This window comes from Podarcis liolepis (genome assembly GCF_965112155.1).
Source record: "Podarcis liolepis genome assembly, chromosome: 4".
Classification (NCBI taxonomy): domain Eukaryota; kingdom Metazoa; phylum Chordata; class Lepidosauria; order Squamata; family Lacertidae; genus Podarcis; species Podarcis liolepis.
Genome location: NC_139558.1, coordinates 94,196,152 through 94,221,630, shown reverse-complemented (window position 1 = coordinate 94,221,630; position 25,479 = coordinate 94,196,152). Strand labels below are relative to the sequence as shown.

The 25,479-nt window shown below is 46.7% G+C and overlaps 1 protein-coding gene across 1 annotated transcript in view; it reads right to left on the bottom strand.

The window, feature by feature from the left end:
• Positions 1–25,341, bottom strand: part of PRCP (prolylcarboxypeptidase) — a 37,104-nt gene extending 11,763 nt beyond the window's left edge. The window contains exons 1-3 of the mRNA XM_083499755.1: positions 25,051–25,341; positions 1,304–1,444; positions 13–114 (exon numbers count right to left, since the gene is read on the bottom strand). Of these exons, the coding sequence (XP_083355881.1) occupies positions 13–114; positions 1,304–1,444; positions 25,051–25,209 (402 nt within the window). The 5' untranslated portion in view covers positions 25,210–25,341. The remainder of the gene's footprint in view (positions 1–12; positions 115–1,303; positions 1,445–25,050) is intronic.
• Between the last annotated feature and the right edge of the window lie 138 nt (positions 25,342–25,479).

Genomic DNA, 25,479 nt, shown 5'->3' with positions numbered 1-25,479 from the left:
CGGGCTACTTACACTGAATGATTTGTTTCCAAAGGGCAGAGACTCTCCATAGTATCGGTGTTCAGCAAATACCAATATGGCATCAAGCTCTTCCGCTATGTTCCACATAAGACCCTGGAAGGAAGTAAAGAGAAAAACCCAGCAGAATAAATGTTGTCTATTTACAAACTGCCAACCACTAAACCATTTAATTTTAAGTTATAGAACATCCTATGCATACATAATTACTATAAATCAAAAGAGTTGTAAGGTTGTATATTCTGAAATTTATCATTCCAATTCATCTACTATATATTTTGTAAAGTTGTTTGTTCACTATGCATTTGGAAATCTCTTAAGATATGATACCCAAATTTTGCATAATGGTTCCTGAGATCAAGGACCAAGCTTTCGCCTATGTCTGGATACACTGAGATGCCCTTTTGAATCAACATGAAAACTGAGCCTTTGAAAACTGTCCTGAATTTAAGCACAGGGAGTTTTGGGGGGGGGGGCATGTTCTCAGAATTCATGAGCAATACCAGGTACTAGGTTGTTATCTCAAATAAAGTTCATATTACTGATTACTCTTCTGTAATATGTTAATTTAGGGAGCAAAGGAAACTCAAGATCAGTCACAACAAGCAAGTTGAGATCCAGAAGATTTCTGGCTCAGTTAGTTAATGCCCAGCACACCAAGGCTATGCCGGTAAAAGTACCACATCCCAGCTTGGCTGGAAATATACCAGGCTAACTCCCTTGCCCCAGATCAGCCAGGGTAAGCTCTGCCTGAGCTGAGACCAGTGGATATTATGCTGGCATTAACCCTGGGGGGGGGGGAGGAGGACATTCCAGGGGGGTGAGCAGGACTGGGCAGGGTGCCTTGCATTGGATCCTAACTCCATTCAGATCAATCACATGACCTGGCAACCAGGGTGAGCATAAGCTGGCAAAAAGGGTGATATAAGCAAAATTTAAGCTGGCATATTTCAAGCAACTTTTGTCAGCTTCCTATAATTAGGATTGTTAGACATATTCTGTTCTACCATTCTGAAACTGATGGAGCAGTATTTTTTCCAGTTTTTTGCTTTATACATTTTTGCAGCAGCAAGATTTGTCACCACTTCCAAGTCATCTATAACAAAGTTATTTAAATAATACAAATGTGATATTTTTGGCTCCTGGGATTATCCAGTCATTTCCATTATTATACTGCAATCCTGAAATATATGTAGGAAATCAGAATGCCAACCATCTTCTAAGAGCTGTACAGATAATAAATGACAAGAGAGTTCCTACCTAGAATCCTAGACTCTTCCCTTACCGTATTATTGGCAAACCAAGTGATATCTCCTTCATTGCCAGTATAGAAGAGCATCGACCCGATATTTCTCTTCCAGTGCTGGTCTGCAATGAGGTAGCGTTGCTTGAATGTGCCATCTTCGGAAAAACCAAAGTGGTCGATCTGCAGCAACAGAAAGAAGGGAGCTCATGATATGGAAAGCAGGTAAAACTCATCAATAAGGAATTTCCTAATTTTAGACCATTCTATCTGCAACTCTCCGAGTAATGAGATTCACAAGCTTTATTACATTTCATACCGCACCTTTCCCCCATAAGGAGCTCAAGGTGGCATACATAGCTCTCCTTCTCATTTTATCCCGAAAATAACTCTGTGAGGTGGTAGTAGTAGTAGTAGTAGTAGTAGAAGAAGAAGAAGAAGAGTTGGATTTGATATCCCGCCTTTCACTCCCCTTCAGGAGTCTCAAAACGGCTAACATTCTCCTTTCCCTTCCTCCCCCACAACAAACACTCTGTGAGGTGAGTGGGGCTGAGAGACTTCAAAGAAGTGTGACTGGCCCAAGGTCACCCAGCAGCTGCATGTGGAGGAGCGGAGACGCGAACCCGGTTCCCCAGATTACAAGACTACCGCTCTTAATCACTACACCACACTGGCTCCAGTAGGTTAGGCAGAGTGTGACTGGCCCTAGGTTACCCAGTGAACTTCATGGCTGAGTGGGGATTTGAATCCTGGTCTCCCTGGTCTTAGTCTGACACCGTAACCACTACACCAACTGGCTCATGTGCTATTCAGACATGCAGAACCTATCACAGTAGAAACAGACTCAAGGAAACAAACTCAGCAAAGAAGATTGGGATGGGAGAAAGACAGTAGATGGAGCTGTTGCATAAACTAAAACCTTCTTCCAGTCAAAGCAAAAGATGCGATCTGAAGCTTTGTGCATTTGGACAACTCAGGTGGGAGCCCATAAATGTTTCAAGAAAGGCTACAAACAGTAACAGTGCTGAGGAAGTGGTTCACCTTTGAGGATCCTTTGAGGATCCTATTGTTTTTAGTTCTAGGCTATGTTCACATGAGCAAAACTAAACCGTACTAGATACTCAGAGAAGTTATTCAGTACAGTAAGCCGGCCCCTTAACGCAGCGGTTACACCTAAAGCCAAAATCCTGTATAGTCAAAACACATTGGGTTCACTGGCAGGTGGGGTTGCCAAAGTCTTTTTTCATGGATGCTCACCCCCTTTCTGCCTATTTATTTATTTGCCAGGCATGTAAAGCTGAATACACACAAGTTAATTGTGCATAAGTTGCAGGCTTACTTGTGCAGAACAGCAGTGGTGCTGCAATGGCAGGACTTCTGAGGCAGGAGTCCAGACCCCTGCTCAATACAAGGTTTTAAACTGAATCAAGCAATGCAGATTGTTTTCTTGGTAAGCAAAGAACAAACCTAGGTTGCAGAATGTAACACTCCATTTTGTTCATCTATTGAATTTCCCTTGGTGGCTATATTATCCCTCTGTGGAGCATAGCTAATGTTGGAACTTTCATCCCTTGCTTTTTTTTCAAAAGCCAGAGCAAAATAGGATACAGTGGTACCTCTGGTTAAGTACGTAATTCGTTCCAGAGGTCCGGTCTTAACCTGAAACTGTTCTTAACCTGAAGCACCACTTTAGCTAATGGGGCCTCCTGCTGCTGCACTGCCGGAGCACGATTTCTGTTCTCATCCTGAAGCAAAGTTCTTAACCTGAAGCACTATTTCTGGGTTAGCGGAGTCTGTAACCTGAAGCGTATGTAACCTGAGGTACCACTGTATTACTATCACACACTGCAATTTAGGTGCTGGTGCTGGAACCAAGCGTAAAGGAGTATCACTCTATGGACAAAATGTAACAAGTACAGTTTTCTGATCATGGGGAAAAGCTTTAAGAATTCACACTACGTAGTCCCTAACAAGACACGGTAGAGGGCAACAGGGCACATCCTGTCTATATTATTGTCTCCTTGTAAAAAGAATCAGGGAAGTCACAGGATATCCTCCTGCAGCTTACCAGCCCATGTCAACAAGCCAAGCCTTCTTAAATCTCAGTTTTAAATGAAGTATTACCTTTAAAAATATGTAATCAAAGTTTTTTAACATCAAGAAGGGCAGGAGTAGGTACAGTGGCAAAGCTAAACATAGCAATCCTATGTATATTAATTCAGAAGTCTGACTGTATTCAATAGGACTACTCCCTAGGAAGTAGTCTGGGTCTGGGGCCTCGCCACGCAATTTAGGATTGATTCAGCATTTTTACACTGCTGAATCAAATGTCTGTCAGCTCATAATTCTCAAAGAATTGATCAAACCCTAGCCCACGGGAACCTAGAGGGGGTCAGGGCACCCACAAACCCATAACAAGACTTTGTTTGGGAAAAGACATGTGTGAGCGAGAGTTACGGGGAAAGTCGGTCAAGACACACTATTACAAATGTCCAAAGATCCTTATACAGTGGTGCCTCGCAAGACGAAAAGAATCCGAAGCAAGCCCATTGACGGATTAGCGGATTAGCGCTATTAGCGGCTTTTAGCAGCTTTTAGCGGCTTATCTGCTGATCGGATCAGCTGATAAGCGGCTTAGAAAAAGGGGGGTAGAAAAAAAACCAGCAGGAACTCGCAAGACATTGTCGTCTTGCGAAGCAAGCCCATAGGAAATTCGTTTTGCGAAACACCTCCAAAACGGAAAACTCTTTCGTCTAGCGAGTTTTCCGTCTTGCGAGGCATTCGTCTTGCGGGGCACCACTGTACACAAGACTCATCAAATGTGGATCTACCAAGAAAGCTTGTTCACTGCCTTTCATTCATTGGTCCTAAGGTGTGCTGGTCCCGGGGGTAAGGTACCTTGGGCGTAGCAGAGTCCACACGAAGAGGGGCAAGGTCCGAGGCAGAGAGCCGGGCGGGGAACAGGTACGCTGGAACAGGAGGCTGTGCAGGGAACAGGAACACCGGATGGTCGGGAACAGGAGGCCGAGCAGGGAACAGGAGTACCGGATAGTCAGGAACAGGAAGCCGAGCAGGGAACAGGAGTACCGGATAGTCAGGAACAGGAGGCCGAGCAGGGATCAGGAACACAGGAAGGTCCGAAGCCAACAACGACGTTGCTCCCGCAACCTGGGGCCGGGCTGACTGGGCTTTTATCCTCTTCTAAGGCCAGGGGCGGTCCCGGCCCCCAGGAGGCCCGCCTCCTCTGGCCTTAAGGCGAGCACTCCTCCTGGGGGCAACCAGTTCCCTTCGCCTCTCTGCCCTAAGCCTCTGCAGATCAGGAGAGGCCAAAGGGTTACTGGGCCCTGGAGGAGGCTCATCTGTGGCCACTGAGTCGTCAAGCCTCTCTGGGGCCAGAAGGGTTTCACCTGGGGCCAGCTCCTGATGCACTGCCACAGGTGCAGGTTCTTCAGCATCTAGGCCTTGCCCCAGTTCAGCCGGCCCTGGAGGCGGGGACTCTTGTGCAGGCTGGGATTCCTCTGTTTCATCCTCCGAATCGGAATCCCAGGCCATCACACCATCCCCCCTCCCAGGCCCTCCCCTCAACCGAGGGTCCGGACCCGGCTTGCCGGGGTACGTCGCATGGAACTCTCGGAGGCAGGCAGGTGCGTGGACGTTGGCCGCTGGTTCCCAGGAACGGTCCTCCGGTCCGTACCCCTTCCAGTCAATGCGATACTGCAGCTTTCCCCTGCGGTATCGGGAGTCCAGGATGCGTTCCACCTCGTACTCAGGCTCTCCCCGAACCAACACTGGCTGCGGTCGGGGACGGTTCGGGTGGAACTCATCGGGTGGGGCCACCGGACTCAAAAGGGACCTGTGGAAGACCGGGTGAACCTTCAGAGTTGCGGGTAACCGGAGACGAAATGCCACAGGAGAGACTTGGTCTACGATAGGGAACGGGCCGGTGAAGCGGGCGTCCAACTTCCGCGAAGGTCGAGAGGGGTGGAGGTGGCGAGTGGAGAGCCAAACCAGGTCACCGACGCGAAGTTCCGGCCCCACCTGGCGGTGGCGGTCGGCCTGGGCTTTGTACGCTTCCTTGGCCTGGTGCAGTTGCTCCACCAAAAGCTGTTGCTGGGACTGGAGCTCTTGAAGCCACTCCGTCACCGCCGGGACCGCGGACGCCGGCAGCACCTCTGGAAACAGCCGTGGATGATAACCATAACTGGCCTGGAACGGGGTCTGCTGGGTGGACGCATTCACCGCGTTGTTATAGGCGAACTCTGCCAATGCCAGGTGGTTGACCCAGTCATCCTGCTGGTAGCTGCAGTAACACCGGAGGTACTGCTCCAGCACCGCGTTCGCCCGTTCCGTCTGGCCATCGGTCTGTGGGTGGTAGGCTGACGAGAGGCAGACCTCTGTCCCGAGGGTCTGGTGTAATGCTCGCCAGAACCGGGATGTGAACTGAACGCCCCGGTCGGACACCACGAGCTCAGGTAGGCCATGCAAGCGGAAGACATGCTGAAGGTACAGCTGAGCAGTTTCCTTGGCTGTGGGTACAGATGGACAGGGAGCGCAGTGCACCATCTTGGTGAAATGGTCGGAGAAAACCAGAAGGCAGGTACAGCCACGAGACGGGGGTAAGTCCACTATAAAGTCCAATGAAACCGTGTGCCAAGGACGCGGTGGAACTGGCAATGGCTGAAGTAGGCCGGGGGGTCGCCCGGTAGGTCCCTTGGCGCGCCGGCAGACATCACAACCAGCAACGTAGCGAGCCACGTCAGCCTTCAGGCGGGGCCACCAAAACTCTCGACTGACCAGATGGGTGGTCCGATACCGTCCAAAGTGCCCCGCTGCTGGGGCATCATGGGCCATCCGGAGAACCTCCAGCCGTAGTGGCCCTGGCGGGATGTACAGACGACCGTGATGCAGCAGAAGGCCCTGATGCAGGACCAGTCCCGGATACTGTGGGCTGGACCCTTCAGCCAGCTCCCGGAGCCGATCCTGGGCCCAAGCGTCGACCCGCTGCTGTTCCCGCACCCGAACCTGCAGTGGCTGCGCCTCCTGGGTGGCCAGGAATGCAGCCGGAGGTAGGATCGTGGTGGGTTCTGCTTGCTGTACCGTGTCTGCGTTGTCTTCAGGTTTCCGGGACAGGGCATCCGCCTTCTGATTCTGAGAGCTAGGGATGTAGCGGATCCGGAACTGGAACCGGGAAAAGAACAACGCCCACCGGATCTGTCTTTGGTTCAGCTTGCGGGTGGTCTGGAGGTACTCCAGGTTCCGGTGGTCGGTTCTCACCTCCACCGGATGTCGTGCCCCCTCAAGATGGTGGCGCCAGACCTCAAAGGCTACCTTGATGGCCAGTAGTTCCCGCTCCCACACAGTATAGTTACGCTCCGCTGGTAGGAGCTGGCGGGAATAGAAGGCACAGGGTAAGAGTGGCGCTTCAGGCCCAATCTGTTGAGACAAGACGGCACCGAGAGCCGTACTGGAGGCGTCGGTCTCCACCACAAAAGGTCGAGATGGGTCAGGATGTTGTAAGATTGGTGCCCTCTGGAAACAGGCCTTCAACCCCTGAAACGCCTCCTCTGCCTCCTTGTCCCAGGAAAACGGCGTCTTTGGGCGCAGTAGCCGGGTCAACGGGGTGGTGCAATGAGCATAATCAGCGATGAAGGTCCGGTAGTAATTGGCGAACCCCAGGAAACGCTGTAGGTCCTTGCGGTTCCGGGGTGCCGCCCATTCTCGAACCGCTGTCACCTTCCCCGGGTCCATTTGCACCCCATCTGGAGAGAGCCGGTGACCAAGGAAGTCCACAGTCCGCTGATGGAACTCGCACTTGCTGAGCTTTGCGTACAAATGGTGCTCACGCAAGCGCTGCAGCACGGTCCGGACATGTCCCTCATGGTGAGCCGGGTCACGGGAGTAAATCAGTATGTCATCCAAATACACCACCACGTACTTGTCTAACAAGTCCTGAAACACGTGGTTGATGTAGCGTTGGAACACAGCAGGCGCGTTGCACAAACCGAAAGGCATAACCAAATATTCGAACTGCCCGTACCGGGTCCCAAACGCTGTCTTCCACTCATCCCCGGCTCGGATCCGAATCAAGTTGTAGGCCCCTCGGAGGTCCAGCTTGGTGAACACCTGTGCCCCTTGCACCCGCTCCAGCAGCTCCGAGATAAGGGGTAAGGGGTACCGGTCTGGGACGGTAATTTTGTTCAGGGCTCGGTAATCATGGCAAGGGCGGAGTTCCCCACATTTCTTCTTAACGAAAAGCACTGGTGCCGCGGTAGGCGAGGTGGAAGGCCTAATGAACCCACGCTCCAGGTTCTTGCGCAAGAAGTCCTGCAAAGCCTCGCGCTCTGGCTCTGTTAGGGAATATAAGCGACTCACTGGTAAAGGCGCTCCGGGTTGGAGGTCTATGCCGCAGTCAAAAGGCCGATGCGGCGGCAGCTGGTCTGCCCCCCGTTCCTCGAACACATCCTGGTAGTCCTGGTACACGGCTGGGAGCGTGGGTGCTGCCTCCTCTGAGGGCACGGCCGCCAGCGTTCCGGATTGAGCATGGGAACATGGGTCTGGGAAGTGCACGGTCCGTTTGACCCAGTCAATCTGAACGTTGTGGGCTTCCAGCCAGTCCATCCCGAGCACCAGGGGGAAGCGGGGCATAGAAGCAATGTCCAAAGTTCGCAACTCCCGGTGCTGCTGGAGACACAGGACCAGGGGCTGGGTCTCCTGAGTAACAGCACCTGAACGCAGAAGTCGTCCGTCAATCGCTTCCACCTGGATCGGTACTGGCTTGTTCCGAAGTGGCACCTGATGATGGGTGGCAAAAACAGCGTCCATATAGGAGCGGGTTGCCCCTGAATCTACCAAAGCATGGGTGAGGATCCAGGGCCCCCCTGGAGGGTATAAACGTACCGAAACCATAAGATGTTGCAAGTCCATTGGTGCGGGCCCATTCTGTACGGTTTGGGACCCCCGGTAGCTAGGGCCATCAGCTACTGGGGTTGGCGGTTTCCCTGCGGCTGGCGTTTCTCAGGGCAGGACCGAGCGAAGTGTCCACTTCCGCCACAGTAAAGACAGAGATTTCCCTCCCGACGCCGCACCTTCTCTGCGGGGGAAAGGCGTGGCCGCACTGCCCCGAGCTGCATAGGCTCCTCCGTTAAATCAGTTGTGACCGTGGGGCTGCCGGAAAAAGCTGGTGCCGTGAACTGGGAGTGTCGGCGACCCTGGGCCTGACGACGATCCTCCAACCGGTCGTCTATTTGTAGACTCCGTTGAATGAGAGTGTCCAGCGTGGTGGGGCGTTCCATTGTGGCCAACTGGTCCAGTACCTCGTCCGAAAGCCCTTCAAGATACTGGTCCCGCAGTGCCGAGTCATTCCAGGTCAAGTCCTGTGCCAACAGCCGAAACTCCGTGGTATATGTGGCCACCGTGGACTTGCCCTGTTTCAAACGCCGAATCGCCCGGTTGGCTTGACTCTCTTTCTGGGGGTTGCCGAACGCGGCCTCCAAACGATTGCAAAACCCCGTATAGTCTGCCAGCAAGGGGGAGTCTTGCCTGAGTAGCGGCAACGCCCACTTGGCCGCCTGGTCCTTTAACAAACTAATCAAAAAGTGCACCTTGGTGCGGTCGTCAGGAAAGTTCCGGGCTCGCCCCTGAATATACAGCTTGGCCTGGGCCAGGAACATGGGAAAGCTGGCCGGGGCTCCATCAAATTTCTCAGGCAAAGCCACTGGGTACTTGCCCGGAGCCGGGGCGTCGGCCCCAGGAGCCGGTAGGGCTTCCAAGCGTTGCTGAAGTGCCACAACCGCGTCGCTGAGCTGCTGCACGGTGTGAGTCAAGGCCTGGTTCTCCTGGGCCAAAGCCACCAGTGTAGCCGCCTGTTCAGCCATGGCCTCTGGCTCTTCCCGAACGCACCCCTACGAAGGGGGAGTGCGGGTGTGGCGGGAGCAAACTGTGCTGGTCCCGGGGGTAAGGTACCTTGGGCGTAGCAGAGTCCACACGAAGAGGGGCAAGGTCCGAGGCAGAGAGCCGGGCGGGGAACAGGTACGCTGGAACAGGAGGCTGTGCAGGGAACAGGAACACCGGATGGTCGGGAACAGGAGGCCGAGCAGGGAACAGGAGTACCGGATAGTCAGGAACAGGAAGCCGAGCAGGGAACAGGAGTACCGGATAGTCAGGAACAGGAGGCCGAGCAGGGATCAGGAACACAGGAAGGTCCGAAGCCAACAACGACGTTGCTCCCGCAACCTGGGGCCGGGCTGACTGGGCTTTTATCCTCTTCTAAGGCCAGGGGCGGTCCCGGCCCCCAGGAGGCCCGCCTCCTCTGGCCTTAAGGCGAGCACTCCTCCTGGGGGCAACCAGTTCCCTTCGCCTCTCTGCCCTAAGCCTCTGCAGATCAGGAGAGGCCAAAGGGTTACTGGGCCCTGGAGGAGGCTCATCTGTGGCCACTGAGTCGTCAAGCCTCTCTGGGGCCAGAAGGGTTTCACCTGGGGCCAGCTCCTGATGCACTGCCACAGGTGCAGGTTCTTCAGCATCTAGGCCTTGCCCCAGTTCAGCCGGCCCTGGAGGCGGGGACTCTTGTGCAGGCTGGGATTCCTCTGTTTCATCCTCCGAATCGGAATCCCAGGCCATCACAGTCCTAAGGTAAGTTACCTACATAAAATGCAATACATATAGATGCATCTTTACCTGTTAATGGCCTACAGTATTAGTGCAAGATGAAAGGGAAGGTTACATTTCAGAGCTTGGAGGCAACCAGATTATCACCATCATTATAGCAGGGTATTAACTAGGTAGACCTTTGCAAGGTTGCTTTATTTGTGTCCGTTCTGCATCACAGCAACAAAATTGGATCAAGTGACACATAGTTCCAGGGCACACTAAAGGCAAATGTTGTGGCACAAGCTCTCACAGGTACTAGCGAAACAAAGAAACAAACCTTATTCTGAAAGCTATTTGTTAGTTCTTCTTCAAAGTGTCTCAAAACAGCTGGTTCCGTTTGCTACACTAAGATGGTCGCAACTCCTTTGCTAGAATTAGATCAGTGGAGTTTTACCACATGGCAGTTTTTAAAAGCTAAGGAGGAAGAAAGTTAAATTGTGAAAACACGTACAAAAATGGAAGCCAGCCTGGAAGCAGTTTCACAAAGCATCTTTAGTTCCTGGCCCAGATACTGAAGAAAGATCAACACCTTCGTCACTGTAGTCACATTAAAGTAAAAGCAGGAAGTTTCAAAAAGCAGAAGTGGGGGGCAAGAAGGAAGGATGGAAGAGACAGAATATGACTAATTGAAGGGAGGTCTTATTCCGGAAATTCTGGTGGTTATTCCACATGTAGTTTTTATTCACAATCTTATTTTGCACAGGCATTTCCCTCGCCCCAGGAGAACTTCTGCTTTGTCAGTGATGTACTGAGCATCATGAAAAGGAACATGAAACTCCTGCAGAGGATTTCCAAGCTACCACTCCAAATCTTAGCTCACACACCCAGGTGAGGACAGTGGTTTACTCAACGAACTGCATGAACTCCCCAGCCCAGGCATGCAATGAAGAGGGTGCTCAAGAAAATGGGCCAGGCTTGCTTCCTCTCACTGAAGAAAGGGAAAAGATCAGTGTTCAGGTATCCACATAAACTACAAACACATACAACCACCCTTCTCTACTATATAAGAACCACCTACAGACAGAAAAGTCCCTACCTCCCCTAAATAAGACAAGGAACAACTTACCACCCCTCCCTGGCAGTGCAGTAGAGGAAAAACTTGGAATCAATCCACCCTTGTTGCAGCGACTAAGGAGTGCAGAATAAGTACGTGGCAGAACCAACCTTCATAGTTAAGCTGACAGAGAAAGGAGTCAGCAAGAGGCTTCAAAGCACCATGTGAAAATAATGTTGTGGGGAAATGAAACTGCAGTGTTTCAAAAGATTTAATTGTTTTATTCAAGGTATGCATGTATTATGTCATGCCCCTCAGCAGTTGTTTCGTGACTGGCACCCACAACAATCTACCAAAATGCCAAGTATGCCCACTGGCCATAAAAAAAGTTGCCAAGCCCTGATGCAAAGTCAATCACCATGTTTTATTGCAATACATGGAGATGCTTCATGCTGGCACCACATATTCTCAGCTGTCTGAGAGATGCCATTTCAACTGCATCTCTGACACCCAGTGTGGCTGGATGAAGATATGGCAACAGCTCCCTACAATCCATAATTTGAAAGATGGAAGCAAACCTTGAGACTGTGTGCCCTCCATCCTCCAAAGGGATTATCTATTCCAATCCTGGCCTAAACCGTATTTGTCATATTTTAGGACAAAACCTGGTTTGCCAATCCATCAATTGCAGATTTATACGGGTACTGAGATTTATGTCTGTATACATCTCATGTGAAGTCGCAGCTACTGGGGCAAGGGGGGGAATCTGGTCCGAAGGATAGGTAACATGGGATGAGGAATATAAATTCTTCAGGACCCTTCCCATTTTGTAAACCATGATTTGTCAAACCTCTGCCTCAATCAGACAGGATCAGCCCCCTGAGGACCAGATGAGCCTCAGGGTCCCTTCCAACTCAACAATTCTATGATTCAATCTTTCAATAAATCCTTGTCTAAAACTAACACATTCATATTTCCTCCTCCCTTTTCACCTTTGGTAAGCCTCTTCACCTTTGGAAATTTTGCTCTACTTCTGCTTTTCCAAAGATAATCTTCAGTCTATGTTTTTTTAAAGGAGATATTGCATCATGGTGTTTATATTGGATTCAAAATGCAAATTGACTCTTGCTTCCCTCTGCATCTTCCCAATCATAACTTCCCTTTAATACACACTGCAAGCTTAACGTTTGCTTGAAACTTATTCCCAGAATATATATAACCTTAAAACTGACCATAAAATGTGAGCACTTTTATATAGATAGCGGAGTAATTAGATTTTATGGCTTGATTTATTTTCATCAGCAAGCGTGTGCTCCAGACACTCAACACAGGAATTGAAAGTATCAGGTAGCAAGGGATGGGAAAACTTCTGCCCCAAATCCTGGACAGCTACCGCCACTCAGAGTATGTTATTAGCTCATTTCAGGGTGTGAATCTGTGTGCATGACTAAAGTGATCATGCCAGAAGCTGTGGAACAGAAGCAGACTTTGGTCATTATAAGACTGTGGCTCATGGTTTAAGCAGGCTTGGATGCTATAAGCCAGGCTTCCTCAACCTCAGCCCTCCAGATGTTTTTGGCCTACAACTCCCATGATCCCTAGGCTAGCAGGACCAGTGGTCAGTGATGATGGGAATTGTAGTCTCAAAACATCTGGCGGGCCAAGGTTGAGGAAGCCTGCTATAAGCTTTAAGGGCAGAAAATCCCATGTCTACCTTGACCCCTTCGTGGAGCATGAGGAACAGAAGGCTTCAGTTGAATTGAGATCACGTGCCAGGTGAAGAAGATGCAAGACTCATTAGCAGCTGAGTGACCTTCATGAAACTCTTTGTGCCCTGATAAGGCTTGAGAATATGTCACTTCCCAAAAATAATTAAGTAAAACTAAAACACCTTTCTTTTTCTTTTACAGGAGTCTGCCACTGATGTCACTTACCTACATAATTTAATTTTAGTGAGATAAGGTGATGTGAGAGAAAAGAGTGAATTAGAAGACAGGAAAATTCCTTTTGCTAGTTTTATGGTATAATTTTGCTGCTTTATCAGTTCCAATGCTTTGATGAAGTCATGCAGAGCTCTTGGCACACAATCCACTGATAAAGATACCCAGATGGCAGTGGGAAGAGGGAAGTCCAATAGGAACTTCTACAAAGTCCTTTGACCCTACAGGACAATAATAAAGACTTCTATTGTCAAATAAATCCCCCAGTGATTTGTTCACAATACATGACTATTTTTAAACAACTCTTACAATATACCAACTCTTTCCATCCTAAAATTTTGATAAACCAAGGATGTTTTTCAATGAGAGTTTGATACTGGTTTCCGTTTGCTTGGGATCACTTGTATTTTAATTACAAATGCAGCCATCCCTGCACCTGCCTGATATTTTTTTTTTTACTAAAGTGGAACCTCAGTTGTCGAACGCAATCCATTCCTGAAGACCGTTTGACTTCCAAAACGTTTGACAACCAAGGCACAATTGCTCATTGACATTTTAAAAAATAAATAAATGGAGAAACGTGCCTAGGAAGTCGTTCGGCTTTCGAGGCATGTTCAGAAATGGAAGCATTCACTTCTGGATTGTCAGTGTTCAGGTTCCGAATTGTTCGGCTTCCGAAGTGTTCCAACAACCGAGGTTCCACTGTATATAATTCAGTATTTCATGAAGCACATCACTTAATACTCCCAAGGTCAATTATTGCATAGTATTGCAGCACTGGCATTAAGATCTTGACTTTAAAGGCTATTATAACCTAAGCATGGGTGGCGCTGTGGGTTAAACCACAGATCCTAGGACTTGCCAATCAGAAGGTCAGTGGTTCGAATCCCCGCGACAGGGTGAGCTCCCATTGTTCGGTCCCTGCTCCTGCCCACCTAGCAGTTCGAAAGCACGTCAAAGTGCAAGTAGATAAATAGGTACCGCTCCAGCGGGTACATGTGGCCAGTCATGTTGGCCACATGACCCAGAAGCTGTACGCCGGCTCCCTCGGCCAATAAAGCGAGATGAGTGCTGCAACCCCAGAGTCGTCCGTGACTGCCGTAAACATGATCAAGCCTGCCTAAGTCTATAGAGGCACTCATTTCATCCAAAGTGGGAGCCTCCTGCCAACCCTAACACGATCATCATTTTACATAGAAAAATACAGAGGTGCATTCAAAGATAAACAATAGGCCAGGAGCTTGCTAATAAATACATGCTGTTGTTTTGAACAAGAAGTCCAAGTAGATGTTCCACAGAGGAACACAATGTACACTTCCATATCATGTTCTACAAACCACAAGCTTTAACTTTATTCAGGTTACAGCTTCTTTACACAGCAGTGTCAAAAGATGCGACCTCACATCATTAATTTCTTAAGAGACAATATGTTTGCCTTCCTCTCCTCAAAATAGGTGTCTGAACTCCTACACCGCTTCCTGTGACAGCCTGGTACACACAACCAGCGTTCAAAGATCCCTTTGTTCTAGGCGCATTTTGCAACAGGGAATTTCACTAATGTGAGCTGTTTTTGAGCTCAGAAACTGCTCAAGCTAATGAAATTCCCTGTCGCAAAATGTGCCTAGCACAATGGGAGTTTCAAACACCGGCTAAATTTTGCTTTTGTGCAGTTTGATTTCAACATTTGACAATGTACATTCAAAAAGTTTACTATCCTTTAATGTTGTTTTTAGTTCTGCCACCCAAAGAAGCTATTATCTAGTAGGCTATATCTACAAGGGCAGCTCTTCTAGAGTCAGATTCATAGGGCAGTTCCAACCAAACTGAAAATGGGTGTCTTCGGGAGTTCCATCCTTGGGTGTGGTGGAAAGCCATTACTAGTCACACCTTTCCATTCTAATGAGTTTTAGGGCTCGACAACATTTAAGCAACCATGATACTCCATTGTTAAGAAGGTATTGCTTAGTCAATGTGATATGACAGCCTTCTCTTGGAATGTCAGGTGCTAAATAAGGATAGGATAATAAGGATAGATAATCCTATATTATATAAACCAGACAGAAACAATCCTAATTCGGTATATGGATATGAAAGCTGACTGAAATAATTCCAGTAAGGAGTTCAGCTCATGTTGAATTAGGGTCAAAGTAGACATGATTAGGGCTGAAATAGACATATGCACCCCTGTATTGTCACCAATGGGTGGCAGGATTTCCTCCCCATTCCAGCTTCAGAGGGGGGCTTCCCTCGGAACTACAGTAGAGGAAAGAACAGCAAAGCTCTCCCTCCATTGCTACTCTTACCCTGTTAATTATCCTAAAATGCTACTTGCTGTTTTGACCCTTTACTTACTAAAATACCCCTGCGTAAGAGTGGAATGAGCCCAGGTAGAGCTAGGAGGGCACACCTTCCTCTGTAGAGGATGAAAGTTAAGATACAGTGATGAGGGAGGATCTTGTAGTTTCTTTATCTGTTCCTTCTTTCTTTCGTTTCTTTCTTTTCTATATTTCCTGTAGATTATTTTGTTTCTTTTATTGTATTGTGAAAACTTCAATAAACTCCCCCCCAAAAAATAAAAAGAATAAAAATAAAATACCACTAGTTAACTTACCCATGTTGTGACTTCTTCACTATTGGGGGGGCATTCCACAAGTTATACAATAACCAACATGGGCTTGCTTCCAAGCATACATTCAGTAGGAAGTTGCAGTCAACCTTTGCTCTTTTAAGAGATGCACTTAAAGGACGTGTTTTCAAAGCACTAGCTTGTCAGTCACATTAGTGACACACTTATGTGTTCAGTGCCCAGACACATGCTTTTGCCCTACAGAGTTTACAGTCGTACCTTCGTTGAACTTAATCCATTCCGGGAGTCCGTTCGACTCCCGAAACAGTTCAAAAACCAAGGCATGACTTCCGATTGGCTGCAGGAATTTCCTGCACTCAATTGGAAGCTGCCGGGTTTGCGGCGTTCGGGAGCCAAGGTACGACTATATTTCACAATCTTGATCCTTCAAAAGTTTGCTTGGCTCCCCAAAAGTTAACAGATTCTAGCCGTTGTGGCTTTTGGAAAGGTGATTATGTACCTGACTGAACCTCAACTAGAAAGCAACGTAGAGTGATTGCCCAAGACCTGTAATCTTACACAGTATAGCTTGCTTGAAGCTACAGTTATTTTAAATGAAGGCTTGCATTCTCTGCCCTGTGAGGCACTTATACTAAGATTATGAAGGCTATGTAGTAAAACCCAGCGGTAAGAAGACAGCTCCTTTCGGACTTCCGGGTTAGCGCCTCCGGCAATGGCGGATTTCCTCTGACCGGGAGGAATCCGCTTCGTGGAAATTAGGGTCTGGACCGCCACGGCAAGGCGGAGACCCACCAAAAACCACAGGCGGGAGAAGCCTGTGGACGTGGAATTCTGCTGGCACCTTTTGCGCCTCCCCTACTCACGGGGAAACCCGGTTTCGGGGATCCGGAGCGACGTGGGGTGAGCGGCGCGGTGCTTCGAATCGACTGCTCTTTTCACGGAGTGAAGCCGCATTGCTGTTGCCGGAGAGCGCTGACTTTCCTGTGGACAACTGGACTTTAAACAACTACCCGTGAGTAGAATGGAAAACTGGACTATGAAACATCTTAATTTGGCACCGAAGCGGGAAGGTCTAAACAGAAAGTCTGCCTTCCGCTTTTGTAAATAGATTGAAGCAAAGACATTGCAAGCTAAAGTCTGGAAAGTCGTTTGTAAAGGACTAAATTTCCATCAGCTAAAACTACCAAACCCCCCTTGGAAGCAGGAGAAGAGGGGGGAAATCTTAGATTGTTTAAACCTGCAGGAGAGAGAGTAAAGAAAGATAAAGTTCCACCGTCTTGAATCTGGGAACGGGGTGTCAGAGACAGACGCTTTGGGGAAGTTCATTGACTGTGAATAAAACGTCTTTTGACACTTTGGGGAAGTTCATTGACTGTGAATAAGACGTCTTTTGACAGATAGCTAAAAAAGAGAAACATATTGATTCCAATGTTTCCTTTTGCATTTAAAAGGAACAAAATATCTGAAAAACGAAAGTAATTTTGTTGCTGGATTTGCTTTCAAAAAGACGGATACAAACAGAAATTGTTTCCTCTAGAGGGAGCTTGTGAAACTGTTGCTGGAGTCGATCTGGGGATTTCTACAGCTGTAGAGATTAAAGATCGTGGGAACCAGACATTGACCTTGAACAAGAATGTGCCCAGAAGAAGCCTTAGTGCTTGCTTTTTGCAAGACAAGCGCTTCTACTGGAACAGCTACATGAGAAGATGGATTTGATGACTGTTGCAGTTAGCAATTTTGGACAAACAGTGAATACCTATATAGAAACCACTCAGGAACCAACCCAGGAATTTGCTTTGACAGGGCAAATTGTGCAGAAGACAAAGGAGGAGGTTGTTGCTGAACATCAAGTAATAGAAATGGAGAGAGCCGCGGCCTTGCAGGAACATAAGTTGTTGTTTCTGACGACTGAACCTGGAGAAAGTCAGATTTGGAGAGATGGAGTAACTGTTTGGTTTGGAGATGGGAAGTTGGATAGATCCCCCTATGCAGGGATGTTTTGACTTTTGGGATCTGGTTTTGAGCTGGGGGGAGTTTGGAGTTGTGGGGGCCCTTAACCTTGGAGGGACTTTGAAACATGCCTTCAAATATTTTTTGGATTTCAGTGCTGACTGTGGAGAATGGGCTGACCTGTCGAGAAGGGATAAAGATATTGTCAAGTTGGAGTCTCCCTGAGATCTACCCCTCAGTGAGAAAGGAAGGAAATTAAGAATAAGATCAGCGGAAGACAAAGTAAAGTGCAGGTATAAACATGAAGAAGACTTGCAAAAGGGACATGGAAAAGGCTTAAGAGCCTCGGATAGAAGGTCACCAGGTTGATGGACTAGATGGAAAGGATAGAAAGGACTGACAAAACCCGAGACCAGGAAGAAGAGACGATGGATGAAGATTGGAAGAAAGTTTAAAAATTCATTTAGAGAATTATTGTAAAATTAATGAGTGTTAGAAAAAATGCTGGAATGGAACTATTTGGCTTTAGTAGAAATGCTATAAGGAATTATATATAAATAAGTTTTAAGTTTTAAGCTTTAGGGCTTTTTATGGTAAGATAAGGTTAAAATAAATTAAGGTAATTTAATGACAGAATATAGGGAAAGATGGAAAGGATTTGCTGAGATAAATAATAACTAGAATACAAAAAAGGGAGGTGTGAGGAGGTCGATGAAACAAGTTAACGAAAGATAAAGATTTGGGAATATTGGATTTGTTTTTAAATTTTTTGTTTGCTTTTGTTTTTGGTTTTGATGTATTGTGTGTTTTGTTGTTTTTTTATTTCTTTTTATTGACTTGTATTGTTTAATTCCTTTTTTTGGTCTATTTTTTTCCTTTTCCTTTTTTTCTCTGTAATTTTAAATTTTCAATAAATATCATTTAAAAAAAAAAGAATAAGACAGCTCCTTTCTCCACAAGTCTATCCTAGGCAAGCCAAAATGGGACACCATGAAATACTTGAAAGAAAAGCAATCGAAGAGGACTCACAGGGCAGTTACAAATTCACAAGTCAGCTGAGCAGATCAAGCCACAGGGGAATACCAGGGAAAATATGTTTTTGCGGGGGGGGGGTGTCAACTTCCCACTAGAAATATATTATTATCTTGCATGCCAGTGATGCTGAGGATCATTAGTAGTAATGAAAATTTGGTTATAATCAAAAAAATTATGATCCTGCAATTGTCTGCTGATGCACCAGCTTCATGGGTTCTTAACTAGGGAACATATTATCTTCAGCTGGAGGATTCTACTTGTCTACTCAGATGGGAGGGAAATGAAAAGAGGGGTAGTATGCTCTATCTCACCACTAGCAGAAGTGCAGCTGATGAGTATGCAGGAGAGGACTCTTCATTATGGCACCTGGATTTGAGAACGCCCTAACACAATTGAACTTTCTTTGATAGTGCTTCATCAACCAATAGACAAATTTATTTATCTGGGCCTTTAGCTTACATAATAAATGGTTTGCTACATAACCACGTGTAATTTTGGATGTTTACTGTATTGCTTTATTGATGCTGTAACCACCTTCAAAGTGCTTTGGAATGGAAAAGGAAAGATAACACCATTCTAATAAAAATAAGATTTTGGACATGGAAGAATGGAGAGTTTGAACACATGTCCATCCATGCAGCTCATTGGGTAGGCCTGTGTATGTCACTTCCTCAGCTCCAAGAATATAGTTGGGGTGATCTTATGTTAACCACCAATTTTAGAGCAGGCTTCCTCAACCTTGGCCCTCCAGATGTTTTGAAACTACAATTCCCATCATCCCTGACCACTGGTCCTGCTAGCTAGGGATCATGGGAGCTGTAGGCCAAAAACATCTGGAGGGCCGAGGTTGAGGAAGCCTGGTTTGGAGGGAGAAAAGTGGGGTGCAAGTATCATAGTACAGCTGACAACTAGCAAGAACTCATGTCTGCCAAAGAGAAAGATGATGGGGAAGCTGTGACCTTCCAGATGTTTCAGACTACAGCTCCCATCAGTCCCAGTCAGCATGGCTAATGGTCAAGGACCATCTACATCTGAAAAGCCACAGTTTTTCCTCCACCGGGTATAAGGGATCCTGCAATACTAATCTTTTTGTGTGAGAATGTGTGAAGGGAGGGGTTGATGAAGTGGGGGAATGCACATATCTAAGCCCTTGTTACTGCATTAAGCACTGCAGTGAAGGAAAAAGCTGGAAATTATGAAAAGGAAACTCTTCAATTACAGACATCCTTAAAGAGTCATGTCTGCAGTCTGACCTACAGATTAAGTGCATAAAAATAAAGTTTCACTGAGAAAACACAAGCAACTACTTCCGCTATTTCCGAGGACTATTGTTCAAAGGCCTATTGTTTCACTCACAGTTTCTTTTGTCCCTCACTATGCAAACATCTGCCAAAAAGGACTCATATGAGCAATGCTGGCTAGCAACCTCTAAGAGACAATCACTTATTTTAAGAAAGAGAGAATCGGACACCTCTTTCAATTGGTGTATGATGGAGGCAATGACTCTGAAAAGTAAGAGGAGAGTTATGAAATACAATACAGAAATTTTAAAAAGTAATACTCCTGGATCTACTCCATTCACACCTAGCCATTTATGCATGTCCTAGAACAGTGTTCTTCAAGCTTGGCTAAGGTAGCAGGGGATGTTGGGAGTTGTAGTCCAATAACATCCAAGGACTCAAGGATTAAGAGCACTACCTTAGAAATTGTTGCAGCAAAACATTGCAAGGGAAAGCTGGCAACACTAATGCGGCGGCATGCTTGCCACTACTATTCTTCTTTTGAAAAATCCACAATGAAATTTCAAGGTTCTTCATGGTTCATGGGTGCAGTTTTTAAGACATTGCACTGAACAGTTGAGTCTACAGCATTCTGATGAAGGTGATCTGCGCCATCTGTTTTAACTGCCTGGGAGAATGGAAGACTGCATTTGCACCTGTGCATAATTACAGTACTTTCATGTATGAAACCAGGAAAAACACTAATTACACATCCGTCAAAACAAATTGATGGCAAGCGAAACTGTCATGTGCTCTCCTCCCTTCTGCAGGCAGTCCAAGACACCTATTAAATCAATAAGCAATTTGGCTTGCAACATCTTTCCTTCCACCCTAGAGTTATTTTTACTGAGCCACCCAGGGACAAGGCATTACTACATCTACAGAAACACAAAGATACATGCTTCTACTTGAAAGGCTTTCTTAGTTTGTTGGGCTATATTACAAGAAGGGTTAGGGTTTTATTATGTTTTTATATCTGTTGGAAGCCACCCAGAGTAGCTGGGGCACCCAGTCAAATCGGCAGAGTACAAATAATAAAATTATTATAAGGCTAATTCCACATGATCCAAACAGTTGCCCCTTCTACTTAAAACCTGTAACTTGCCTTTAGCCTTATTAAAATAGCAAAGCTTTCTCCTAAGCAACCAGACACAAAGGAGGGCATGTTACTGGACCTCTAGGGGAGAAAATGTTGGCTAAGTACAAGTTGTCAGGCAAGGATAATCTGAAGAACTGTTAAAATGCAAAATCCATCCCCCACCCCAGAACACACCTTAAAAACCAAAGGAAAAAATGTTTGCAGGTCTCAATCTACTAATAAATAGTAGCTCTGAAAGGTAGACCAACCCTAGATCACTGTCTGCTTCAGATGTTGTTAATGGAAGAGCCATGCCAACTTCCTGCACTTTTGAAGTAAGGAGCAACTGTCTCCAGACAGCAAACTGGTCTATCCCACCCACTGCTGATGAGCTGGTCACATTCTCTTAGTGCATAACAGGCAGCCACCATAATAAATTCCAGCTACTATGCGAGCCCTTCTCGGAGCTATGAGGAAGAAGAAGAAGAAGAAGAAGAAGAAGAAGAAGAAGAAGAAGAAGAAGAAGAAGAAGAAGAAGAGTTTGGATTTGATATCCCGCCTTTCACTCCCCTTCAGGAGTCTCAAAGCGGCTAACATTCTCCTTTCCCTTCCTCCCCCACAACAAACACTCTGTGAGGTGAGTGGGGCTGAGAGACTTCAGAGAAGTGTGACTGGCCCAAGGTCACCCAGCAGCTGCATGTGGAGGAGTGGAGACGCGAACCCAGTTCCCCAGATTACGTGACTACCGCTCTTAACCACTACACCACACTGGCTCTCCAGGAAGAGGAACTGCATACAACTGGATTTTGGAGTTGGGAAAATACACACACCTTCAGTGCTCATTTGCAAGGCCAATATGGTTATGTCATAATACAACTCTTCTCACAGCAATCAAAGGTTCCCAATATATGCATACACCATCTGAGTGTGTCTGTTCCAAGTCTACATGTGCAGCCATTTATTTATTTGCTACATTTCTATACCACCTTTTCTTCCAAGGAGCTCGAAGTGGTGAACATGGTTCCCCTCCTCTCCATTTCATATTCACAACAACCCTGTGAGGTAGGTTATGCTGAGAGATGGTGACTAACCCAAGGTCACCATGTCTCCCAGGTCAAAGTCCAACACTCTAAGCATTATGCCACACTGGCTCTCAGCCTTAGCATATTTATATGTGATTTACACATTAACTCTCTTCAGTCAGGTGATCATCTGGTATTCTGCCACGCAACTGCCTCCCCTGTGGCACAGCTACAGTAGCTTGGGCTTTGTGCTGCTTCATTCTAAGACAAAAGTACAAGTCGTAATTCAAGCTTTGTCCTGACCCTCTGACTAGTTTGATCACTCCAATCTCAGCACCTCAGACTAGTTAATAGAACAGACTTCCATACCGACAAGAGACATACGGTATCTTAATTATCAGTCATGGGACAGGTCATTACATTGATTGTCTCAAGGCAAGCAGAATGCATTTAAATACCAAGTTTCAAGTTATGCGCTGTTCCCATGACGTCTCCAAATCACGTCCTCATTTTCCGGTGGCATGTGATTTCCATGAAGATAAACATGAACCAGATTCTGCATGATCTCCCGACATAAATTATTGAGTTCTGGCCCAGGGGAAGGGGCCAAATGTGGCCCACCAGCCCTCCTCATTCAGCTCATGAGAACATTTCCCCAGGCCACACCCACCTGCCCAAGACCAGACACATGGGGAAGAGAAAAAAAGTGACCCCCCCCAAAAAAAAATGCTGAAATGATGCACAGGGAACTCAATCTTTCTAGGGCAGCTTCTCATCCCACTCTACTGTACAGTCAAATTATGACAAATGAGCAGTTTAAGCCACCTGTCATTCCCTCCCAACTTCATTTTTTACATGAACTTATTAGTTTTGTTTTACAAAATGGATCTGAAATTGACTTACAAAAAAATAGCATGTGCATTAAAACCACCACAGAACGAAAAGAGTACAAGCTAAAAACACATTCCTATTTCTAAAAAGGCACATCCCACCCACTGAGGGCCACAGATAATTAAATACCAAAGACCTGGCAGAAAAGAAAAGCTTTCACCTCGCATCCAACGTTCACTTAACAGTCACAGCCAATAGCCGGGTTTTATGTTCAGAAGTACCAGTACTTCACATACATTATAATCTCATCAATCTTTACAAGGCTACTATTGATGAAACTCATGAAATTTTAGTGTTTTTCGCACTGAGTTTTGAATCTCCCCCTCCTATGAATCAACTAACAGTTTACAGCACAATTCTCTGGGACTTTCTTCTAAGCAAGCATGCAACATGTTCAATTGGGCTTACTCTCAGGCAAGTGTATATAAGAGCTACAACCAGAGGATGTTGGTTAATAGGAAAAGCCCAAGAAACCTGCAAACTAATAATGACAGGATAGGTTAAAATTAGATGAACTCATAGGCAAAAAGTTTAATAAGGCACAATGGTTCCGTCTCTAAACACCAGTTGCTGGGAAAATCAAGGAGAGAGAGTGCTATTGTGCTTACGATATGCCATGTACATCAAGCTGGACAGAGTGAAAACAGAATGCTGGACCAGGTAAGCCTGTGGTGTGATCCCTCTTATGTACTTACAAAGACAATTGACTATGTAGAAGGGAGAGACCAGAGTTTGCACAAGAGCAGAAGGGCATAAGGCTCCATTAGCAGAGGGTGGCAACTGTGTCAAGGAAAATTGGCTGGGCTAACTGAAGACACCTCCTAGCCAAAGAGAAACACCATAGTTAGCTGAAACCCAGTTCCTGGCTTTTGCTTTCGTGCCCTACTTGTGGGTTTCTGGAGTGCACTTGTCTAGTCACTGCTGAAAAACAGAATAACCATGAGCTCATCTAAGTTTAATGTAAGAAAGCAACAGCCTGGGGCAACAGAGTTGTGAGAAAGCACATTCTGTCATTCAAACAGGGACCAAGCACCACTGGGAGATTACACCACCCGCTTTCCTGGAAGAACATGATGCACAAGGGTGAAGTCGACGTGGCTCCATTGGCCACCCAAAGATGAGCAGTTGCAAGAAGCTTGTTTCACCCCCTCCCTGCCAGAAATGAAATTAAGCACCTTCCAAACGAAACACTAGTGTCAAGAGTATGTATGCATTTTTCCTCCTCCCTTCAAATCTTTTTCCTCTTACGTACTGTATCTCTTTTTTTAGGACTGTGAACTTGAAGACACGAGCAGTCTTATTACTGATCCTTGAGAGTCATTCTGAGAGTCTTCTTAAAAAGGCAAGTACAGTGGTACCTCGGGTTAAGTACTTAATTCGTTCCGGAGGTCTGTTCTTAACCTGAAGCACCACTTTAGCTAATGGGGCCTCCCGCTGCCGCGGCTGCACGATTTCTGTTCTCATCCTGAAGCAAAGTTCTTAACCCGAGGTACTATTTCTGGGTTAGCGGAGTCTGTACCCTGAAGCGTCTGTACCCTGAAGCGTCTGTACCCTGAAGCGTCTGTAACCTGAAGCGTATGTAACCTGAGGTACCACTGTACCAGTCCTTTTTAATTATGTAAGAATACTTGACTTGACACTGGGCCCCTCCAGTCACACTCATCCTGACCTCCTTGCACAAACATTGTCGCAGAGCTTAGATTATATCCCATTTTCACTGAGTCGTCCATCTTTGCTCACCATATATTCCAATTTGTTTATGGGGCAGTTAGACACTACTGAGCATTCAACTCATCTCCATCCTGATTTATATGTTTTCCCATGGCTCACTCATTTGCCCCACACTTTTCAATGCCTGTCACTTTCCAAACTTATTTTTAAACGTGGCTCTGTTGCACTAGGGAGGTAGGGACCATTGACCCACCTGAACTGCGGTTATATTGTAAATTCCTATTAATAAATTACCAATAATAAATTTAATACTTTAATATTTAACTTAATACTATTAATTCATTGTTAATGGGAAACGTATTAACAAATTCTTCAAACAATTGTCATTGATTTAATATTAATTCATTTATTAATAGCAAACCATCGATGTTACTAATTATTATTAATGAATGACTATTAATAAGAAAATTATTGCTATTGTTATTACTTTTAAATATATGCATGTAAACTTTTGTCCTTATTTCCTGACACTTTCCAAATTGGAAAAAAAACATTTTATTCTTTTGAAACGTGGCTCTGTTGCACGTGCCTTGCCCAACCTGAAGCGAGAACACCTTAGCCAATGACTACTTTTAAATATATGCCTATCAGCTTTTTCCCCTCCGCTGAGGGGAACCCGCTCTCCCCCGCCTTACCTTCTGGGTGACATAGCAGGTGCGGTAAGTACGGGAGTCATAGAGGACGCCGGGGTCGGGGCGGGACGCCGTGCGGAGAGAAGGGGGTCCGCGGACGACGACGCCCCCTGAAACAAGGCACACAGCCTCCAACAACCCAAGTATCGCCGGAAGCCTCATGATAAGACTACCTCAGCCGCAGCCGCGCGCCGCCCTTTTTATAGCTGAGCATCGTGAGGGCGGGGCCAGGGGAACGGAGGGAGCAGGGCGCGAGGCGGCTCCTGGCTCCGCCCATTGCCGGGAGGGAAACCAAAACCAAATCCGTTGGGCGGTGAGGGGAGGAGGAGGAGGAGGAGGAGGAGGAGCGGCGGGAGGTCCCAACTCGCGCTAAACCCCGCCCTCCTCCAAGGCGATTGGCAGGCCGAGGGGGCCCCCCCTCATTAAAGAGCG